The 23,656-nt window shown below is 38.4% G+C and overlaps 1 protein-coding gene across 3 annotated transcripts in view; it reads left to right on the top strand.

Moving 5' to 3' along the window:
- The window catches only part of Cul5 (cullin 5), a 61,664-nt gene that overhangs the window by 16,029 nt on the left and 21,979 nt on the right, over positions 1 to 23,656 (top strand). For all 3 annotated transcript variants that reach the window (XM_027415082.2, XM_027415083.2, XM_035443700.1), the window contains 6 exons: positions 7,322 to 7,431; positions 11,225 to 11,324; positions 13,250 to 13,426; positions 15,838 to 15,979; positions 18,830 to 18,975; positions 19,058 to 19,138. In XM_027415082.2, coding sequence (XP_027270883.1) covers positions 7,322 to 7,431; positions 11,225 to 11,324; positions 13,250 to 13,426; positions 15,838 to 15,979; positions 18,830 to 18,975; positions 19,058 to 19,138 — 756 coding nt within the window. The remainder of the gene's footprint in view (positions 1 to 7,321; positions 7,432 to 11,224; positions 11,325 to 13,249; positions 13,427 to 15,837; positions 15,980 to 18,829; positions 18,976 to 19,057; positions 19,139 to 23,656) is intronic.

Raw genomic sequence — 23,656 nt, 5'->3', positions numbered from 1 at the left:
AAGAAAATACAGTCAAACAGCTGAAGGAAACAATTTAGACGGTTCCAAGACCTGAAAACTGAAATAGAGACAATAAAGAAAACACAAACTGAGGGAATGCTTAAAATAGAAAAGTTGAGTAAACAAACAGGAACTACAGATGCAAGCATAACCAACAGAATACAAGAGATGAAAGAGAATCTCAGGAGTTGAAGATACACTAGGAGAAATAGTCTCATCGACCAAAGAAAATCTTAAATCCAACAAATCCCTAACACAAAATATACAGAAAATATGGGACACTGTGAAAAGACCAAACCTAAGAATAATAGGTATAGAAGAAGGTAAAGAAACCCAACCCAAAGGTACAGAAAACATACTCAACAAAATCATAGAAGAAAACTTTGCCAACCTAAAGAAAGACATGTCAATCAAAGTACAAGAAGCCTGCAGAACACCAAATAGAGTAGACCACAAAAATGGTCTCCTCGCCACATAATCAAAATCTCAACATACAGAATAAAGAAAAAAATATTAAGAGCAGCAAAGGAAAAAGGCCAAGTAACATATAAAGACAAACCTATTAGAATTACACCCGACTTTTTCATGGAAACTCTGAAAGCCAGAAGGTCCTGGATAGATATTCTAGCTACACTAAGAGACCACAGATGCCAACCCAGACTACTATACCCAACAAAACTTTCAATCACTATAGATGGAGAAAACTAGATATTCCACGACAAAACCAGATTTAAACAATACATATCCACCAATCCAGCCCTTCAGAAAGTTCTAGAAGGTAAACTCCAACCAAGGAAGTTGACTACAGCCAGAAAAACATATGCAATAGATAATCCCACTTTACCAACAGCCAAAAGAAAAATGGGGTAGAAAACCACACACAATTCCACCACTACCACCAAATCCAAAACAAACAAGAATGAACAATCAATGGTCATTAATATCCCTCAGCATTAATGGTCTTAACTCACCCATAAAAAGACACAGGCTAGTAGAATGGATAAGAAGACAGAATCCATCCTTCTGTTGCATACAAGAAACACACCTCAACTTCAAAGACAGACAATATCTCAGAGTAAAGGGGTGGGAAAAGATTTTCCAATCAGGTGGTCCCAAGAAACAAGTGAGGGTAGGAATCCTAATATCTAATGAATTAGACTTTAAACTAAAATCAACCAAAAGAGATGAAGGGGGTCACTTCCTACTCATCACAGGAGAAATCCATCAAGATGAAGTCTCAATTCTGAAATCTATGCCTCAAATACGATGGCATCCACGTCCGTAAAAGAAACATTACTAAAACTCAAATCACACATAAAACCTCACACACTTATAGTGGGAGACCCCACTCTCACCACTAAACAGGAACACCAGACAGAAACTTAACAAAGAAACAAAGGAACTAGTAGAAGTTTTAACCCAACTGGGCTTAACAGACGTCTACAGAACATTCCATCAAAACAAAAGAATATACCTTCTTAGTGCCACATGGAACCTTCTCTAAAATTGACCACATACTGGGCAACATAGCAAACCTCAGTAGGTGCAAAAATTAAAATAAACCCCTGTATTTTATCCGACCACCATGCTTGAAATTTAGAATTAAACAACACAAATAGCAGAAAACCTACAAACTCATGGAAACTGAATAATGCCCAATTGCACCATCCCTGGGTCGAGGAAGAAGTAAAAGAAATTAAAGATTTCCTAGAATTCAATGAGAATGTGGACACAACATACCCAAACTTATGGGACACTTTGAAAGCGGTGCTAAGAGGAAAGTTCATAGCACTAAGTGCCCACATGAAGAAACTGGAAAATAGTCACATTAGAGAATTAACAGCACAACTGAAAGTTCTAGAACACAAAGAAGCCAATGAACCCTGGAGGAGTAGACACCAGGAAATAATTAAATTGAGGGCTGAAATCAATAGTGGAAACTAGGAAAACAATAAAAAGAATCAATATAATGGAAAAGTTGGTTTTTTGAGAAAATCAACAAGATGGACAAACCCTTATCCAAACTTACCAAACAGCAGAGAGTGAACATGCAAATTAATAAAAATCAGAAATGAAAAGGGGGACATAACAACAGACACTGAGGAAATCCAGAGAATCATCAGGTCATACTTTGAAACCTGTATCCCTAAAAATTCAAAAATCTAAAGGAAATGGAAAAATTTATGGATAGATTTCACTTACCAAAATTAAATCAAAAACAGATTAACAATATAAATAGACCTATAACCCCTAATGAAATAGAAGTAGTCATCAAAAGTCTCCCATCCAAAAAAAGCCCAGGGCTAGATGGCTTCAGTGCAGAATTCTACAAGAAATTTAAAGAACAGCTAATACCAATTCTCAAAATATTCCACACAATAGAAGCAGAAGGGTCATTGCCAAATTCTTTATGAGGCTTCAATAACCTTGGTACCCAAACCACACAAAGACAAAACTAAGAGAACTACAGACCAATATCCCTCATGAATATCGATACAAAAATACTCAGTAAAGTACTGGCAAATCGAACCCAAAAACATCAAGAGAAATCATCCACCACGATCAAGTAGGCTTCATCCCAGGGATGCAAGGATAATTCAGCATACGAAAATCCATCAATGTAATCCACCATATAATTAGACCACCATATAAATAGACTGAGAAAGAAAAACCAGATGGTCATCTTACTAGATAACACCCCTTCATGATAAAGGTCTTGGAGAGATCAGGGCTAATAGGAACATACCTAAACATAAAATCAATTTACCGCAAGCCAACAGCCAACATCAAAATAAGTGGAGAGAAACTCAACGTGTTTCCCCTAAAGTCAAGAAGAAGACAAGGCGTTCCACTTTCCCCATACCTCTTCAATATTGTCCTTGAAGTTCTAGCTAGAGCAGTAATAACAAAAGGAGATCAAGGGGATACAAATAGGAAAGGAAGAAGTCAAGCTTTCAATATTTGCAGATGATATGGTAGTCTATATAAGTGACCCAAAAAACAATACCAGGAAACTCCTACAGCTGATAAACCTCTTCAGCAAAGTGGCAGGATACAAAATTAACTCAAGGGCTAGAGAGATGGCTCAGAGGTTAAGAATAGTGACTACTCTTTCAGAGGTCCTGAGTTCAATTCCTAGCAACCACATGGTGGCTCACAACCATCTGTAATGAGACCTGGTGCCTTCTGGCATGCAGGCATAAATGCAGGCAGAATACTGTATATATAGTAAATAAATCTTTGAAGAAAAAAAAAGATTAACTCAAAAAAATCAGTAGCCCTACTATATATGGATGATAAATTCACTGAGAAATCAGAGAAACATACCCTTTACAATTGCCACAAACAATATAAAATACCTTGGGGTAATGCTAACCAAAAAAGTGAAAGACCTGTAAGAATTTTGAGTCTTTAAAGAAAGAAATTAAAGAAGATACCAAAAAATGGAAGAATCTCCCATATTCTTGGATAGGAAAGATCAAAATAGTAAAAATGGCAATCTTGCCAAAAGCAATCTACAGATTCAATGCAATCCTGATGAAAATCCCCACAATTCTTCACCGACCTTAATATGAAAAAACAAAAGACCCAGGATAGCCAAAACAACCCTGTACAATAAAGGAACTTCTTGAAGCATCACCATCCCTGACTTCAAGCTCTATTACAGATCTATAGTCCTGAAAACAGCTTGTTATTGGCACAAAAATAGACAGGTAGGCCAATGGAATAGAGTCGAAAACCCTGATATTAACACCTCCGAACACCTGATTTTTGATAAACAATCCAAATTTATAGGATGGAACAAAGAGAACATCTTCAACAAATGGTGCTGGCATAACTGGATGCTGGCATGTAGAAGACTGCAAAAAGATCCATGTCTATCACCATGCACAAAACTTAAGTCCAAATGGATCAAAGACCTCAACTTAAATCCAGCCACACTCGACCTTTTAGAAGAGAAAATAGGAAATATCCTTGAACAAATTGGTATAGGATACCGCTTCCTGAACATTATGCCAGTAGCACATACATTAATAAATGGGACCTCCTGAAACTGAGAAGCTTCTGTAAGTCAAAGGACACAGTAAACAACATTAAACGGCAGCCCACAGATTGGGGAAAGATATTCACCAACCCCACATCTGACAGAGGGCTGATCACCAAAATATACAATAGAGTTTATACTTTCTTTGTGACAAAAGTAAGCCATGGGCAAGAAAATGCTCCTTCCTGGACTATTGACAGTATTCTGTCCAAATTGGACAAGCAGGACAAAAAAAGAAACGACTGCCGAACTTGCCAAGACAAGGAAGGACAGCTCTTCAGAATATTCTGCTTCACAGAATACTCTGTCAGGTATGCTAGGCCTATTGGCCAAATATGGATGCTCCAACAATGCTGCAGAGTTACCTTGGATGACTGTTCAGCAGCCAGCTGTCTCTGTCATTGCTCACATTTTTAAGAAATTGCTTGCTTGCACTTCCTCATTTCTCAGGTAATATTATTTCCATCTTGGATCTTTGATGGAGTTGAAGACATTAGAGTTATAGTTTTCCTTGTTAACAGATTCAGAAAAGAAACTCATAAAGGAAATGTAAACTGTATAAGGTTGAGAAACATAAAAAGATAGTCTTGGTATTGCATGTTAGAATATAAAGTGACTTAGGTACAGCCTTTTGAACTCACCAGAATAGTACAGATAATGTAGAATTTTCTCTGAATTTGTCATTTGTTAATGGACTAGACATTGTTGATATATTTATTGCCTGCATGTGATATATAGTTGTATATAGTTTTTCTTATATTGGTTATAACTTTTGCTTTAAACAAAAAAGGGGAAATGTGATATCTTGTTTGTACTCTTATAAAATACAGCTTGCAACTGGGCAATGGTGGCACACGCCTTTAATCCCAGCACTTGCCAGGCAGAGGCAGATGGGTCTCTGTGAGTTTGAGGCCAGCCTGGTCTATAAGAGTTAGTTCTAGGACAGCTGGAGCTACACAGAGAGACCCTGTCTGGAAATCCCCCCAAAAAGCAAACAAACAAAAAATACAAAGCTTGCCTGAAGATCAGAGGGTGGAGCTATACAGCGGCCTGGAGGTCTGTACAGACAGACAGGAAGTGTTAGGGCTTGGTTGAGGGAGGAGTATAGGGCAAGAGGAGACAGGAGCTCCATCTCTTTTCAGTGTGAGGATTTCATAGAGGTTAAAGAGCTCTAGTGGCTGGCTTCTTTATTAAACCAATCAGAGCATAATTTACACAGTGTACAGTAATGTTCCACAGCAGAAAAAAGTAAAGATGGTTTAAAGACAATTCACAAAAATCACAAAACACTTGCTATTTTACCTAAGAGACTTGAGCATTCATAGATTTTAGTATCCATGAAAGACTGTGGACTCCATCCTTCTGTGGGAGGTGGGGGATAGGGAATGTGGACTATGTGGTGTGTCTGCACATATGTGTGTGGGTGCAGAGGCCAGAGAAGGATGTTGAATGTCCTGCCTTATTACTTTATACTTAACTCTCTTGAGGCTATATCTCAGGTTATATCCTTGTGGCTATACCCAAGTTCAGGGTGTCTCATTGAACCTGGAGCTTAGCTAGTTGCCAGCAAGCCCCAGTGGTCTTCCTTTCTCTATCCCACAATACTGGGATTATTGGCAAGCTCATGCCATCTTTGGGTTTTTATGAGGGTCCTGGGAATTTGAACTCAGAACTTCATACTTATACCCCAAGCATTGACAGCTGTGCTTTTGTTGCGGGTTTCTTTTGTTATTTTGAGCAGTTTCTCTGTGTAGTCTTAGATGTCCTGGAACTTCATAAGTAGACCAGACTGGCCTTGTGGCAGGCTGACCTTAGTGGCAAGTGCCAACACACCCACCCAGCCTTTCTTTTTTCTTCCTTTCAAAAAATGCTGATGTGCAGGGTTATTTTATGTGCATGTATGTGTACCATATGCATTGATGATGTTCCTGGAAGCCTGAAAAGGGTGTCAGATCCTTTGGATCTGGAGCTATAGATAGTTGTGAGTCACCATGTATGTCCTGGAAGCTAGAAGAACCAGGTCTCTGCAAGAGCAGCAATCCACTTAACTGCTGAGCCATTTCTATTCTGACAGCTTTACTTTGTGTGAAATATAGGATAGCTACAAAATTAAAGGTTTCAGTCTCTAATATACCTGCTCATTTCCAACACCAGATAGAAGCAGGATTTACTGCAAACTGGTATAATCACTGTTACCTGTTATATAACATACGGTCACCTAAATGGGGAGAGGCTTAAGACAGAGTGTAGGAAGTCATAAGCATAGCTTCTGCTGTCCTCCTTGTAGTATGCAGATATTTCTGATGTTAGTGTATAACAACATGTCCAAATTATGCCTCAGGAAGGTTATCTTACTTTTCTCTGGCCAGGTTGTATGGAATTTCTTCACAAAGATTTAAATAGTTGATTCCATGAGAGCTTCGAATTTCTAGATTGACCTAAAGCCCCTCTCTAAGTTACAGTGTTAATCTTTCTAAATTTGGCCATCCCCTACTTCTGAGACCATGTAGACGTGGCAAGTTTCCTACCAAAACCATATTGGTTAGTTTATCGCATCCACAAGACCTAAGGTTCTCAGCATCATACTAGGTATACATTCCATTTGTTAGGGATTATCTGCCTGAAGGAGCCAAGATTGTTCACTCACACAGTTTTTGCAATCTATCTTAGTATTGCTGTCTCTTTCTGTCCCCCACTCTTGAATTAAACCCAGGGCCTCAGGCACAGTGGGCACTCTACTTCCAGCCTATAATCCAGCCTGGATTTTTGTTTGTAACTATCTTTTTCTGATTCTCTGCTGTAAGATTAAGCTTGTAAGAACTCTGTTCTCGCCTAGGCCCTCTGTATGTGGGTGACAGTTGTGTAGTTTGGTCTGTTTGTGGGGCCCCTAGCAGTGAGATCAGGACCTGTCCCTGGCACATGAGCTGGCTTTTTGTCCCTGGCAAGCTTTGATGCAGGGGGAGGTGTTTGGTCCTGCCTCAACTTAATATGCCATGCTTTGCTGACTCCCATGGTAGGCCTGTCCTTTTCTGAATGTAGGAGGGGTGGGGGTGGGGAATGGGAAGAGAGGAGGGAGGGAAGACTGGTTGGTACGTAAAATAAATGGCAGAAATTTAATAAAAAAGGAAAAAAAGAAACTCCAGTCTGGAAAGCTGTTTTTAAATTTGATCTCTTTGTTCTTGGTATCTCATAAAAGATTTTACATATTTTTAAATAGAAGTATGAGATTTTAAAAATTGCTTTAAAATTAAATAATCTTTATCTCTTGTTTTTAAGAATAAAGGTTCTCTGCAGTTTGAAGACAAGTGGGATTTCATGCGTCCAATTGTTTTGAAGCTTTTACGCCAGGAATCTGTAACAAAACAGCAGTGGTTTGATCTGTTTTCGTAAGTAATCCAGTAATTTTATTAACAGATCAGGTTTTGGTGTCTTTTTATACTCTGATGGACAGTATGCGTTTATGTGATCTGCTTACCTGTTGTAATACTACTGCTTGTGTTGGGGATTCCTAATACATTCCAGGTTCCCCGACTGGGTAGGTGAGCTCACAAGCCTGACCTTACAGGGAAAGGCATGTGGTTTGCAGTTGGGAGATTTAAGGAGAAGATTAAGCACAAATTTCCAAGACTCCTTTTTCAGAGAATTTATATTGGACATTAAAATTGTTCCTAGATTTGTTTATCTTATGTGTATGAGTATTTTGCTGCATGCATATGTATGTGTACCATATGTGTACTTGGTTCTGGTGGAGGTCAGAAGAGAGAGGGTGTTGGATCTCTTGGAAATGGAGTTAGTGAGTTACCTTATGGGTGCTGGGAACTGACCTCAGGTCCTCTGTAAGAGCAACAAGTGCTCTTTACTACTGAGCTATCTCTCCAGTCCTGGAACATTTAATTTTTTCAGCAGCAAGATTGGAAACATGTACCAGGCGATGGCGGTGCACACCTTTAATACCAGCACTTGGGAGGCAGAGGCAGGCGGATCTCTGAGTTCGAAGCCAGCCTGGTCTATAGCGCAAGTGCCAGGACAGTCAGAGGAATACAGAGAAACCCCATCACAAAAAACTTAAAAACCAAAACAAAAACACCAAGACTTTAAAAATAAAAGTAAAAAAAAAGATTGGCAACATGTGATGTGTTACCAAGAGTTAATGGCAGTGGCCATACAGTCATTCAATTCTGAACTCATAGGAAGAGTAAGTAAGTATTCAGTATAAATCATTATAAATCGTTTATATGAACAGTTTAGGTACACTGAACCAGTGTTATCATTTCAGGAAGTTCTCAGATACCAATTAAAGGCCAACCTTACAAGCAGAGTTTTCTAAGAAATGCAATCTTTTTTTGTTTGTTTGTTTTTGTTTTTGTTTTTGTTTTTCAAGACAGGGTTTCTCTGTTTAGCTTTGGAGCCTATCCTGGCACTCACTCTGGAGACCAGGCTGGCCTCGAACTCACAGAGATCCGCCTGCCTCTGCCTCCTGAGTTCTGAGATTAAAGGCATGCGCCACCAACACCTGGCCAAGAAATGGCAATCTTAGGTGTGCTTTGTTACTTACTGCTTAGCCCTTGGCCAAATCTCTTTACAGCACAATTATTGAATAGTAGTCCCCTTGAGGCAGTGTAGCAAGTTAAAACAACCCCATTAACCACAAAGTTTACCTTAGAAAGCCAAATGGCTTTCTCTTTCACTTAACTTTTTCTTTTTTTTCCCCTCTGTGTAGCTTTGGCTGTCCTGGAACTCACTCTGTAGACCAGGCTGGCCTTGAAGTTGCAGAGATCAGCCTGCCCCTCCTCTGCCTCTGCCTCCCGAATGCTAGGATTAAAGGCCTGTGCCACCACTGGTCAGCTCTCCTTTGCTTTCTATGTGAACTTTTTAGATTAATTTAATTTAATATGTTTGTTTTGCCTTATATATGCACGTACATTGTATACATGTCTAGTGCCTGTAGAAACCAGTAGAGTATATCAGATCCCCTTGGATTGTAATCCTCTATGTGGATTACAGAACTGAAACCAAGTCCTCTGAGAGAGTAATGAGTATTTCTAACCACTGAACCATTTCTCCAGTGTCCCCACCCTCACACTTTTAAAAACTAACTTTTGGTTTACACATGTATCTCAGTGGTAGAGTACCTGCTTAACGTGAACAAGACCCTGGTTTAATCCCAGTACTGGGCTTAAAAGGTTAAGAACAGGAACATATAGCCAAGGCCTGAAGCATTAATTCAAGCACAGAGCCTAAGTTGAAGCAAGCCTGAAAGGCTTCCAGGGTTGAGGTAGTGTTTGGTTCAGGGCATGTTCACAAGCATATTTAATTTTAGAGGACACATTACCATTGTAAACAAAGATTTTTAAATTGTTAGGCTATAGCAAGCAAAGCCTACATTAGTCAGGTAGCAGCAGTGAATGATTCTGACACTGTTGTTGAGCCATCCACCTTGTGCTTCAGCCAGCTAATTCAGCTCAGGCTGTGACAACAGGTTCCTGTGTTAGTCCCTATGTTGCTTACCTGTCACACAACTAAGGTAAACAAAAACTGCAAGTGTTCTACATGGCAAGTACAGAAAGAGATGGGGGTTATCCCAGCTGTCCCAAGTCAGTGTCAGTAGGTGTGTTGTGTGCTTGCAGTCTGAATAGAAAGCACACAGAGCAGTGTAGAAAATCAACTCTGGCCCTTTTTCTTTAAGAAGGGAAGGCTTTCAGCAGGAGTTCTGGAAAGCAGGGTGTGATCCTTCTTTCTCCTTGAACTTTTGTCTTCCCAGGTGTTCAATTTATTTTTCTTATTATAAAATCAGTATACCCCATTCAGTAGAGTTTTTCCATTCATTCATCACTGTGAGAAGAACAGAAGCATTGTTTTGTTTGTTTTTCGAGACAGGGTTTCTTTGTGGCTTGTGAGGCTGTCTGGAACTAGCTCTTGTAGACCAGGCTGGTCTCAAACTAAGAGATCCGCCTGCCTCTGCCTCCCGAGTACTGAGATCAAAGGTGTGTGCACCACCACCGCCCAGCCAGAAGTTTTTTTTTAAGTAGGAAAGATAGCTTTATAACCTAACTATTAAAGACATGGAGTGTTATGAAATCCTCAAGTTTTACAACTTCTATGAATAAGTTATGTTACAACAGGAAAATGTTTCCGGGTGGTGGTGGCATATGCATTTAATCCAGCACTCTGGAGAGTTTGAGGCCATAGTAGTCTACAGAAGAAGTTCCAGAACACCCAGAACTACACAGAGAAAACCTGTGTCAAAAAACTAAACAAACAAAAAACTCAAAACATGGAACATTAGTACATATTAAGCCTTACCAGATCAATTACCAAGTAGTAATAGAGAATGGAAAAATCACAATCAATGTATTAGGGACTAGGGAGAAGACTCAGTATATACAGTGTTTGCTGTCCAAGCTTTTGAACCTGAGTTTGATCCCTAGAAATGGTGTGTGGGTGTGTGTGATAATACATGTGTATGTATGTATCCCATGTGTATACAGAGGCCAGAGATTGACTTTGGATGCCTTGCCTTCCCCGTTGCTTTTATATCAGAGTTGTAACAGAAGGTAGAAGAGAATAAGTGATACCTCTTTACTTACCTAATCTGGAGCTCACCAATTCAACTCAATTGGCTGACTCGGCAAGCTTTTTTTGTTTGGTACTCCTTTCTCTGCCTCCCAGTGCTGGGACTGCAGGCAGATACTACATTCCTGACTAAGAAAATATTAATAGTAATTAACTTTGGGGATAGTGGTTAGTAGACAGAGACATATTTTTGCAATGAATTCTTATGTAACAAATAGAGAATTAAGGAAAGTCACTAAGTGATGGTGGCACACACACATCTCCGAATTCAGGTAGTAGAGGCAGGTGGGTCTCTGTGATTTCCAGGGCAGCCTGGTCTACAGAGTGAGTTCTAGGACAGCCAGGATTTTGAAGAGAAACCATGTCTAGGAAAGGAAAACAAAACAAAACAAAACAAAAAACCAGCAAGCAAGCAGTAACAATGGAAATAATAGAAAGTTACCTGTTTGAGATCTTAACAAAGAGTGCTTTGTTCTTGTGAATGGTTTTAGCACATTATTTTACCATGGTCCATGTGGACTGTATAGAGCTTGAGATGAATGTTTGTCTCTGCTTGTTTGTTCCTGTTTCATTACTGATGTTTGCCCACCTGCTTTAATTTTACAGGGATGTACATGCAGTCTGTCTCTGGGATGACAAAGGCTCATCAAAAATTCATCAGGCTTTAAAAGAAGATATTCTTGAATTTATTAAGCAAGCACAGGCAGTAAGTTGTGCATGTTTCCACCTTTATTTTACATTTTTTTTTCCTTGTTTGTGCTTGGCATCTAAGAGCCTTAGATGCTTAGCTAGTAAGCATGCATTCATCAGTGAGAACCCCATCCTTAGGCTTCTTTCTTTGTTTGCTTTAGTAGGTTGGTTGTTTTTGAGACAGGGCCTCACTGTAACTCTGGCTGTTCTCAAATTCATTCTGTAGACCAGTCTAGCCTCAGTTCTACCTGCCTCTGCCTCCTTAATTAATGCTAGGATTAAAGGTATATGACACTGTGCCTAGTCCCTTGGATTGCTTCTAAAAACTATATATCTGGTGCTAGAGAGATGGCTCAGTGCTTAAGAACATATACTGCTTTTGCAAAAGACCAAAATTTGGTGCCCAGCACCCTTATCAAATACTCCTAACTGCTGTAACTCTACCTCCAGGAAATCCAATGTTTCTAACCTATGTGGACACCAGCACTCATGTATACAGACACATACACAACTACACATGTATTTTGTGGTATGTACCCATTTCCTACACACAAATAAAGACAGCAATAATAATGATAACAATAAACCTATCGTGTTGGCATTTATTTGATGTCTTAGAATTGGGGATGCAGAGACAAGTCTAGCCAGGTAGTCTAGCTTACTTGGCAAGTTCCAAGCCAGGTTTTTTTGTTTTGTTTTGTTTTTTGAGATAGTCTCTCTTCACAGCCCTGGATATCCTGTTATATATTATATAGATTAGGTTGACGGTGAACTAAAGAGATCTACCTCCCTGTGCTTCGTTTAGGCTCTAGGTATGACTTCAGCACCACTTTCAGCACCTTCAAAGAGAAATAATTTGCATACCATAAGATTTACTCCTGGGGGAGGAGGGATGGGGGTGAGGGGAGGGAGAGGGAGAAGGGACTTACATGTGAAACAAGCTTGTTCCCTAACTAGAACTAATAAATAAATTTAAAAAAATTTACTCTCTTAGCTGGGTAGTGGTGCACGCCTTTAATCCCAGTGCCCAGGAGGCAGAGGCAGGCGGATCTCTGTAAGTTCGAGGCCAGTCTAGTCTACAAAGTGAGTTCCAAAGCTACACAGAAAGCCCTGTCTCAAAAAACAAAACAGAACAAAAAATCACTCTTAACTGGATGTGGTAGTGCATACCTTTAATCCTAGCACTCAGGGTATAGCCTGATCTTTGTGTGGGAAGTCAACCTCCTCCACATAATGGGACCCTGCCTCAGAATAGGAAAGAAGGGACAAACAACTAAGAAACAGAATATCTCACTTCACGTGTATGTTACAGAAAGTTTTAGTTTATTCATAGAGTATCAGCCACTAATTCCAGACTATTTCCTCACCTTCTGAAGAAACATTGTACTATCAAACGCTGTTCACCAGTAAACCACGAATTTTCTGTTTCTGAATTTGTGTGTTCTCCTGTGGCCTTTTATGACTGGTCTTCATTTTTTTAAGACTTATATATGCTCCATTCTCTGGCTGTGTACTGTTCTGTTGTGTAGCTGTACCACATACTGTTTATTTATCCTTCAGCAGGTAATGGTCCTGAACATTTACTACTTTTGCTGTTTTTGAGACTGTGTTTCTCTGTGTAGCCCTGGCTGTCCTGGAACTTGGGTTTGTAGACCAGGCTGCTATGAACTCAGACATCAACCTGCCTCTGCCTTCTCAGTTCTGGGATTAAAAGCATGGACCATCACTGCTCAGTATATATTTGCTACTTTTTGACTGTTTTGAATAATATGGCTGTGAACATTTATGTGCCTAATAGTTAGGACATGTGTCTAGTTTCTCTTAAATACTTTGTACAGTAAATCATATATTTTTAAAATTAAAAATTATTGCTTTATTCTGTACTGTTATTATTTTCTAGGCATCTTAAGTATTTCAAATTGATACAATTTTGTTTTTCAGCGTGTCCTGAGCCATCAAGATGACACAGCTTTGCTAAAGGCATATATTGTTGAGTGGCGAAAATTCTTCACACAGTGTGATATTTTACCAAAACCTTTTTGTCAACTAGAGGTTACTTTATTGGGTAAACAAAGCAGCAATAAAAAGTCAAATATGGAAGATAGTATTGTTAGAAAGGTAGGTCTTTTACCATTGTTTTCCTAAATTTATTGAGAAAGAAGGCACTTTATAATTTATGTAGGCTTTGCTACTTCACTTCACATAGGTCTTTATAGCTATTAGGATTTTTGTTGTTTGTTTGAAACAGGGTTTCTTTGTATAACAGATCTGACTGTCCTAGAACTCAGTCCTATAGACCAGACTGATCTTGAACTCAGAGATCCTTCTGCCTCTGATTTCCAAGTGCTGGGATCAAAGCTGTGTGCCCCCCACTGACCAGCTAGGATCATTCACTTATTTTACTTTTTTTTTTTTTAACTCTGTTCATCCATCTATCCATCCAGCCATTTACTAATCTATTTAACCATTTATTTTTAGTGAGGCATTTTCTTTTGTAAATTTTAGCTTTAAGCTTTTTTAAAGGTTTTGCTCCATTTTCATTTGCTTTCTTTTTGTCTTTTCACTTCTTGTAGCTCTGTCCCACTCATTTCCCTTCTCTTCTTATTTACCCTCTGCCCTTGCAACCTCCCTCACAAAATAAAACAAAATAAAATTTAAGAGAAAAAAATGAAAGGAACAAAATCTCTTCATTGAAGCTGAATCATGTGACAAAGTGAGTCACCCAGTAAACCCTTGTATCCATATAGTGTTACTTGCAAGTATTCATGGGAAAGAGTCATTAGTCTGGTTCGAGGCCTCTGGTTTCTGCTACACTATCAATGCTGGACACTCACTGGCACTCTTCTTGGACCTCCTGTTGTTGCCCTGTGCTTTGGAGACCCTGCAGCTTTGGGTCTGCAGGACTGGCTCCTTCATCACGTGCTCCATCTTTCATCTTTTTTATGTGGTCTTAAACTATAACTCTGTTTTCAAGCATTACCTCCTCAGTTCTTTTTCTTTTTAACTTTTCCTAGTTATATCTTCAGTACCTTTTCCCCCCCTGTGCTATTTCTTTGTACTTTATCTTCCAGAGAATTAATTACTTGTTTTTGTTTTCTATTTGTAAAAAAAGCTTTTCATTAGATTACCTTCTAACTTTGTGTTTAAATTTGCTCATCAGCTGTCTCTATAGTTGCTTTGTGCTGTTTTTTTAAGCTTAGTATGTACTATGCTTACTTTTATATATTGCATATTTTCTACTTTAAAAACCTGTGCCTGGTAACTATAATGGACAAAAACTAGCCCTGAGTGTCCCAAGCTTCCTTTCAACCCTAAGTTATTTTTTTAAATTGACATATTCATTTGCCAACTTCTTTCTTGCTAGTGAGAATGAATGGAACCAAAGCTTACAGGTGTGAGCCCACATGCTACATAAGTTCTACCACTGAGAAGGGATAGAAAATAAAAAATTAGAACTTCAAATACTGTTTGCTATGAACGGTATATTAATAGATCAATGTAGAATTGTTTAGTCTGGGTATGATTACCGTGGCATCATACTCCTAGAATTCACTTTATGTGGGGATACTGTAAAGTTAGATATAAATGGTTTTTCAGTGCTAGAAATATCTGCAAAGTGAGACATTTATTTTCTTTTTAAAGGCAAAAAACCTTTGAAGATGCTAATTAATTTGTAGCCTCATACTTTTATCCTCTTTGGTTTGTTGTTATTGTTTTGGTTATTATCTTTTTTTTTTTTTTTTGCCTTGGGGCAAAACCATATTTGTTGTTTTTGAATATGAGCGTGTTAGTGTTGCCTGCTGAGTCCCAGCTGTCACATATAAACAGGAGATCATAGTAGTTTCTACTTAAGGACTGTGGGTATTACCTAGCTCAGTCCTAGGTACAGTGTGAGAGGTACAGAATTGTTAACCCTTTTTATCTTAGTGTTCCTAATAAATGTCTGACAAAGTTACTGGAAGCAACCTTGTTTACCAGTGTACTTTATTTCTGTAATTTTGATAGACAGCTAGTAGGTGGATGTGCACTTTTTTTATTAAGATCAGTAGCCCAAGCATGCATATGAACATTCTAAACACAATTTTCCATGTGTTACTATATTTAATTTTTATAACAACAGAAATTTGGGTGGATATTATAAACCTGGGAAAGAAAATAACTTCTATTTTGAAGCATTTTATTTTTGGTTGTTTGTTTCTGGCTTATTTATTCATTTATTTATTTTCTGTTTTTTTGAGACAGGGTTTCTCTGTAAGTTTGGAGTCTTGTCCTGGAACTTGATCTTTAGACTAGGCTGGCCTTGAACTCAAAGAAATCAGCCTGCCTTTGCCTCCTGAGTGCTGGGATTAAAGGCGGGCATCACTCACTATGCCAGCCTCAGTTCTTTACTGTTATGTTAAATGTGTGACTTCCTAAAGCATTCAACATTGCAGACCTAGGGTTTCCTTTTCTACCATGTATCCTGAAACTTATGTGCTACTTGACATGTGAAGAACCAGAAATGATGATGTATTTTCTTACTTTCCCAGCTCATGCTTGATACGTGGAATGAGTCAATTTTTTCAAATATAAAAAACAGACTGCAGGATAGTGCGATGAAGCTGGTGCATGCTGAGAGATTAGGGGAAGCTTTTGATTCTCAGCTGGTCATAGGAGTTCGAGAGTCCTATGGTATGTTCTCAACTTTTATAATTAAATTTCCCTCCTAGAAATCTGAGGATATTATAGTTATTCCAGACTGACATCTACTTCTTGTACCATATTTTTTTTATTTTAATAATACGCAAATGCTGTTGATTCTGTGTCAAAGAAACCTGCTAAATTCAAATTCAATTTTTCATATTCATTATTAACGTCTTGGCTAAAAACTTTCTGGTGTCCTAAACTAGAAAACTAAAGTACAAACCTACAGCTCATAAAAGATAACTTTCTTTTGTGTTGCTATTTTCAGAAGTTACTTTCCTGTGTGTATTCTCTGCCTCCTCAGCTTCTAACAGTTACATTATCTGCCCTATTCAAATACCCTGTTTCCTCGGACTTAGAGAATATCTCCTCATCTTCAAACTCGTTCGTATCCCTCATTTTCTCATGGAGAATGTCCCTAATTTTCAGACTAGGTTATGTCCTCACATTTAGTGATTCATATAGTAAATGTGCCTCCCTGGCATAATTTGCTTAAGTGTCTTACTAATGCTTCATTTTACTGAATATAGTATATATCACATGAAATTGTCATGAATTTAATGACCTTTAGTCATTTTTAAATGGTTTCCCCATATAGTTTCTGTGCTTTTGTTAAGTGTTCAGTTTTTTCATTAATATATGCTTTGAAATTGTTCCTTTTTATTTCAGCTGCCACTGGTTTAGAGCTCTTTAAATTCTACATCTTAGACTTTTGAAATGTGGTGGGGCCAGCCGACCTGTTGAGGGGAATGAGGATTGAAAGAGACAAAAGAGAGAAGACAGAATCGGGAGGGGTCGCAGTCGTCACTGCAGCCGCCCTGAGTTTATTTCTCACAGCCTTTTTATACCCAAAGCAAGGGCGGGGAGGGGGGGGGCAGCAAAAGACTTCCTTACCATGAGACAAGGAACAAACAAGTGCAGTTGCCTCCTTAATTCTCAAAACATTTAGTTACCATGTCATTAGTAAGTCATCCTGTTATTTTGCCTTGAGGAGCAAGAAAAGCTTGAACTCTCTAACCTTTAGTCAAGATTGAATCGAGTTGCTGTGGGGCTCCCACATTTCCCCCCCTTTTTTATTTTTATTTTTTAATGCCTGTGCTTCTGACACATGACTGTACCTGTCTTAGGCTGTCTTTTTCAACCTTCCAGACTTACCTGTCCTTGGCACTCACATTCCATTATGTGTGCCCTGTGTTAGGTAGACTTGATGCAATAAGATCTTACCCGTCTTTGACTACGTTTATAAAGCCTGTTTATAAAGGGTTAAGGGAGAGTGTATAGCTTGATGCTACGTACCTCTGCAGCAACTTTCCATCAAGAGTTCACAAGTAACTTGATAATCATAAGCAAGCAAAGAATGCCTCGCAATACACATGCTCCTATGGCTGAAATACTTCCTAATAAAGGAGTAAAGGATGACCAAGATGGAATGCCCTTTTCAAGTTGATCCACGATGTCTCCAGGAGTTGCTGCATCAAAATCCAAATCTGCTTTTTTTTTAAAATCACATTGACTCTAATTCCTCTCAGATGAGCTCTGTTTTCCATCCAGTAACACTTTCATTGTGAACAGAAGAGGTTACAAATATTAACAGGCTAATACCATAATTCTCGTATGCTCTAGTGAAGAAACAAAAATTTTTTTGTGATGGGTGAGGTATGAGTAATTCCATAATTCTGAACCTTTTCTTTTGCAACTGCCTCCTTAATTCTCAAAACATCTAGTAAGCCTTTGTCTAAACATCTGACCTTAAGTCAAGATGGAAAGGAATCAATATGAAGCTCTCACAAAAAATGATCTTAATTTTTTTTCCACACTGGAAATTAAATCTAGGCCTCATACGTGATAAGTTTTCACTCTGCTAATGAATTATAGCTCCCATTTTATTTTGTTTTTATTTATTTGTGTGTGTGGACATGTGTGTGCCTTGATCTCTCTGTGTGTTTGTGTAGGTCAGAGACTAAGTTGTAGGAGTCAGTTCTTCCTTCTGTGTGGGTCTCCATGGATTGAATTCAAGCCATGAGGTTTGGCAGCAAGTGTCTTTACCTGTGAACCATCACATGAGGCCTCTACTTCCTACCCTTTCAGGGGTATCTCATGCTAAATTCAGATTTGAGGCTTTCTATACTTTTCTTCACTTTTCCTACTAGGCAGCATGCATGGTTAGTGCAGTTGTGCATTTGTGCTTGGGTATTGAATTTCTTTCAGGCAGAGTTTTTTGTTTTGTTGTTTTTTTTTTTTTTTTTTTTTTTTTTTTTTGAGACAGGGTTTCTCTGTGTAATAGCCCTGACTGTCTTGGAACTAGCTGTGTAGACCAGGCTGTCCTTGAATTCACAGGGATCCATCTGCCTCAGCCTTCCCTAGTGCTAGGGTTAAAGGTGTGCCACTACCTCCTGTGGGTATTCTTTTTTTTTTTTTTTTTTTTTTTTTTTGGTTTTTCGAGACAGGGTTTCTCTATGTAGCTTTGGAGCCTATCCTGGTACTCACTCTGGAGACCAGGCTGGCCTCGAACTCACAGAGATCCACCTGCCCCTGCCTCCCGAGTGCTGGGATCAAAGGCGTGCGCCACCAACGCCTGGCTCCTCCTGTGGGTATTCTTATCCTGACTTTGGAAATCCTTTTTTTTTTTTTTTTTTTTGAAAATTGCATTCAAATGCCATCTGTTCTATGGATGGCTTCTTGATCATTATTTTAGAAGGCAGTCTCTTTAATATTTGTTAGTTTACTGCTCTGTGCTGTGATAATTGGAATTTCTCTAGACTCACATAACCATACTTCATTATGTTACTCATCTGTCATAGTTAAAAATTTAAAACAACTTTATTTTCTGTGTTTCAGTTAATCTTTGTTCTAATTCTGAGGACAAGCTTCAGATCTATAGGGATAATTTTGAGAAGGCTTACTTGGACTCAACGGAGAGATTTTATAGAACACAGGCACCCTCGTATTTACAGCAAAATGGTGTGCAGAATTACATGAAATATGTAAGTCAGAATTCAGTGCATTTCACAATTTCAGCTAGTCCCATGGTATTCTTAAAATGATTGCTATTTTGCTTCTGGACAGGCAGATGCTAAATTAAAAGAAGAAGAAAAAAGAGCACTCCGTTACTTAGAAACAAGACGAGAATGTAACTCTGTTGAAGCAGTAAGTAATGTGATTGTGTACTTTCTGGGATTTTCTAAAGTAATGTAGCACAGGAATGACAAAAGCAGACACTATGGCATCACCTCTTTTGTTCTTTTTTTTAAAAAAATTACTTTATTTCATATATTTTAGTGGTTTGCCTGCATGTGTGTATGTGAACTGTGTGTATGTTACCTGTGGAGGTCAAAAGAGGGTCTTGGATGCCTGGGAAGTGGAGTTAGGGGTGGTTGTGAGTCACATGTGGATGCTGTGAATGAAGCCTGCATCCTCTGGAAGAGCAATCAGTGGTCACAACTGCTGAGCCGTCTCTCCAGCTTGCCACACTTCTCTTTTTTATATCTTTAACTAGTATTGATAATTGGTTAGAATGTTCTTCCCCAGTGAAAAAATACATCTGCAAAGGTATCTTAGTTTCAACTTTCTAGACTTTCCCGTGAGTGATGTATAGTTTTTATCCTTTAGTCATGTTCCTTAAGTATACTTTATTTGTGTCAAAAACACATGTTCTATACATATCTAAAAAGACTTTATCAGTGGAGTTTTACTCATGACTTTTAAAAAAAATTCTTCCACCTTGATTGATGGTCATCCTAATTTTAGTCTTGGAACAAATATCACACTGAGTAGAATCTTTAACCCTGTTTTTCTTACAGAAGAAGGCTGTTTTTTTTTTTTTTTTTTTTTTCATGATTGGTATCCATGATTTATATGGATTTTAGTAGTTAAAGTAATTTTCATACAAAAAAGGGTTAAAAGTTGAGCTGATTTAGTGGTTGTTTATGGCAAAGTTTTATAGAAATTTGTAGCCAAGCTTGGGCTTTTACAGAAGACAGGGCCATTTTATGTTTTTTAAACAGTATGCCATGATTATAATTACTCATGGCCTAGTGAGGGGTCTCAGTGGGTACAGCGCTTGTAATGCAAGTGAATTGCAGTGTTACAGAGCAACTAAGTCTAAAACATTTTCTAAATTTGTATAAAAGTACATCCAGGCAGTGGTGGGGCACACTTTTAATCCCAGTACTTGAGAGGCAGGAGGATCTCTGTGAGTTCCAGGCCAGCTTGGTCTACAGAATGAGTTCCAGGATAGCCAAGGCTATTGTACAGAGAAACCCTGTCTCAAAAAACCAAAAAATAAAAAATAAAAAATTTAAAAAGGCCCTGGGTTCGATCCCTATCACCCAAAATCCCACACAGAACATAATGATGAACATGGTTGTGTAGTTTAGAAATGCAGCAGATGCCTCTAGTTACAGTGATGGAAAAGATCGTAAGCTGGAGAAGCAAAGAAAATTGCTTTTGAGAATAGCTTGTCATGCATAAAATGAATTAACTCACAAGTACATACTTGTTTGGTTGAGGGACTTTTGATAGTGTTAAAGCAGAGTCCTGGGCTAGCAAGTAGCCTACTGACAAGTTTAGTCCTCAGGATCCACATGGTAGAAGGAGAGAACCAACTCCTGCAAGTTGTCCTATGACTTCCACACATGTGCTCCCCCCTCAATAAAAAGTTCCAGGATAGGCTCCAAAGTGACAGAGAAACCCAATTCAACCAAAATTCAAAAATTTAAATAGAGTAAGCTTAGATAACTTTTAGTTCAAGTCTTATTATACAGCTGAGAAAACCTTTTTTTTTTTTTTTTTTTTTTTGGTTTTTTGAGATTGGGTTTCTCTGTGGCTTTGGAGGCCATCCTGGATCTCACTCTGGAGACCAGGCTGGCCTCAAACTCACAGAGATCCACCTGCCTCTGCCTCCTGAGTGCTGGGACTAAAGGCGTGCACCACCAACACCCGGCGTACAAATTATTATTTATATATTTTATTTTGCAATTAATAGAATCCTCTAAAAGAAAAAGCTACCCCCTCTTGCCTCGTCTTTCACTTCAAACACCCTTGAATACATTTCTTCTGCCTTTTAAGTGCCAGCTATGCTCATGGAAGTCTTTCTAGTTCTGGGGTTAAACATTCAGCACATTGATAAAGCGTTTCACCTTGCACACCCCTGGGGAGAGATTACTATGGAATTAAACTTGTGATCATCTCAGAGAAGTAGATAGAGAAATTGATGGCATTTGCAAAAAGCTAGCAAATGGAAACAAAGAAAGGAATCCAAGGTGAGGGAGGTGGTTTATCTCTGTCATTTTCATTCAGGATGTTTTTCACATAGTATGTATTTAGGATCAGCTATGTAAGTAGTACTTTGGTAGATGGTAGAGAAGAAATATAAAAGAGTTTTAAATGGTCCCTTCTCAAGAATCTGAATTCTTGGATGAAACTTATTTGAAGCAATCTGGCAATCTCTTGCCCGGTGAAAAACTTTTCATGAGTTTTTAATAGTTAATGCTTCTCTCTCTCTCTCTCTCTCTCTCTCTCTCTCTCTCTCTCTCTCTCTCTCTCTCTCTGTGTGTGTGTGTGGTGTGTGTGTGTGTGTGAGTGTGTGTGTGTGTGTGTGTGTGTGTGTGTGTGTGTGTGTGTGTGTGTGTAGGCATGCATATGAAGGCTCAATAGTTTGCAGAAATTGATTCCCTCTTTCTACCATATGGGTTCTAAGGATCAAACTTAGTCATCAGGCTCTGTAGCCACCCCCTAACCTCTCAAACACACTTTTTATATTGTCTCTGTTTTCTAGTGGTGCCGAAGATCAAACCTGTATCCTCCTGCATGCTAGGCAAACACTCTGCCAACTGACCCAGTCCCTGGCCCTCATATTTATTAATTGAGAAGTACTGGCATAGTGAATATGCTACCTCCAGATTCTACAGTTTCATTTTATTATACTCATTTGCCTCTTTCCTTTTGTACTAATTTTTAAAAAGTTTTGATGTTTTATATATGTGTATATATACAGATATATCTATGTGTATATATACTATCTTTATATATGTATAGACTCACCATTGTACTGTAACATTACAGTACAAAGACGCTGTAATATATCTATCTAGTTTTCTAGATAGAGCCATTTTTTTTTCATTGTTTACAGTTTCTTATAAGAAGGCTTTGTTTTGATATCCTTAATGCCTCTTTTTTTGATTTTTGTTTTTTGAGACAGGGTTTTTCTGTGTAGCATTGGAGCCTGTCTTGGAACTCACTCTGTAGACCAGTCTGGTCTCAATATCACAGAGATCCACCTGCCTCTGCGTCCGAAGTGCTGGAGTTTAAAGGTGTGTGCCACCACTACCCGTCTTACTTTTTTTTAGGTGATACTTTATCTCTTTATTTAAGAACCAATTATTTAATCCCAGCACTTGGCAGTCAGAGGCAGGTGATCAGATCAGCCTGGTCTACATAGTGAGTTCCAGGACAGCCAGGGTTTTCACAGACCTGTGTCCAAGTATTAAAAAAAAAAAAAAAAAAAAATGCAAAGCGCTTCAAAATCTGTCCTCTTCCTATATTCATACTTAATATTATTCAGTATAGCTGGACAAAGTGGCACACACTTGTGAACCATGAATACAAAGACGGGCTTGAACTATATGAGTAGATCTGATTAGTAATATTCAGTAATTGTCACTCTGCTACAATAAGGAGTGTTTCTTCTTTTTGTAATTTGTCTTGCTTATTTTTTTTTTTCTCTTGGATTTATGTTAGTAATCTTTGACAATGTTTTGTCTCTGTCATCCTGGCTGTCCTAGAAATTGTGTAGTAGACCAGGCTGACCTTGAACTCAGAAACAGGTTTTTTTTTTTTTTTTTTTTCCCCGAGATAGGGTTTCTCTGTGGCTTTGGAGGCTGTCCTGGAACTAGTTCTTGTAGACCAGGCTGGTCTCGAACTCACAGAGATCTGCCTGCCTTTGCCTCCTGAATGCTGGGATTAAAACATGTGCCACCACTGCCTGGCCTTTTGTTTGTTTGGTTTTTTTTTTTTTTTTTTTTTTTTTTTTTTGGTCATATTGGGCAAGAAGTTGTTAACAATGTGTGTATTATTTTTCTATGCTAGAAACGGGATAGATAGTCATTAGTATAGTTTTTTTAATACAAAATCTGTAAGAAGTAGGAAGAGTGGTTTGTGTTTTGTTAAAAAATAGTCTGCGATTTTGCTTCAGCTGTCTGGAATTCAAGCTCCTTCTGCTTAATCCTCTCAAGTGTTTGGACCACAATGAATCCCCTTTACCTATTCCATATTCAGTGATTATCAATATTATATTAATTTCAAGGGCAATTTTGAACAGATTTTTAAGACACATAATTCATTTCCTGTCTATAGGTAATGATCTGTTTAGGTATTTCAAAAGAGATATATTAGCTTTTGCATATTTTACTTTTATGTTTATAACATTTGTTTGTGACAGGGTCTCTGAGTGAGGGTAGGCTAGAACTCAGTGTTCTTCTGCTCAAATCTTGGGTGCTGGGATCACACACATCACATCTTGCTTTGATCCTTACAGGAGGATACATTTCTTGGCAGTGAGAAAATGGTGATGGTATAAATTGTTTGCCCTTGTCAGGAGATTTCCTTGATGGTCTTCTATAATCCATGACCTTTGTCCTCTCCATTGATGTATTTCAGCAGCTTCTT

This window comes from Cricetulus griseus, chromosome 4 (genome assembly GCF_003668045.3).
Source record: "Cricetulus griseus strain 17A/GY chromosome 4, alternate assembly CriGri-PICRH-1.0, whole genome shotgun sequence".
NCBI lineage: Eukaryota > Metazoa > Chordata > Mammalia > Rodentia > Cricetidae > Cricetulus > Cricetulus griseus.
This window is presented reverse-complemented; position numbering and strand designations above follow the sequence as displayed.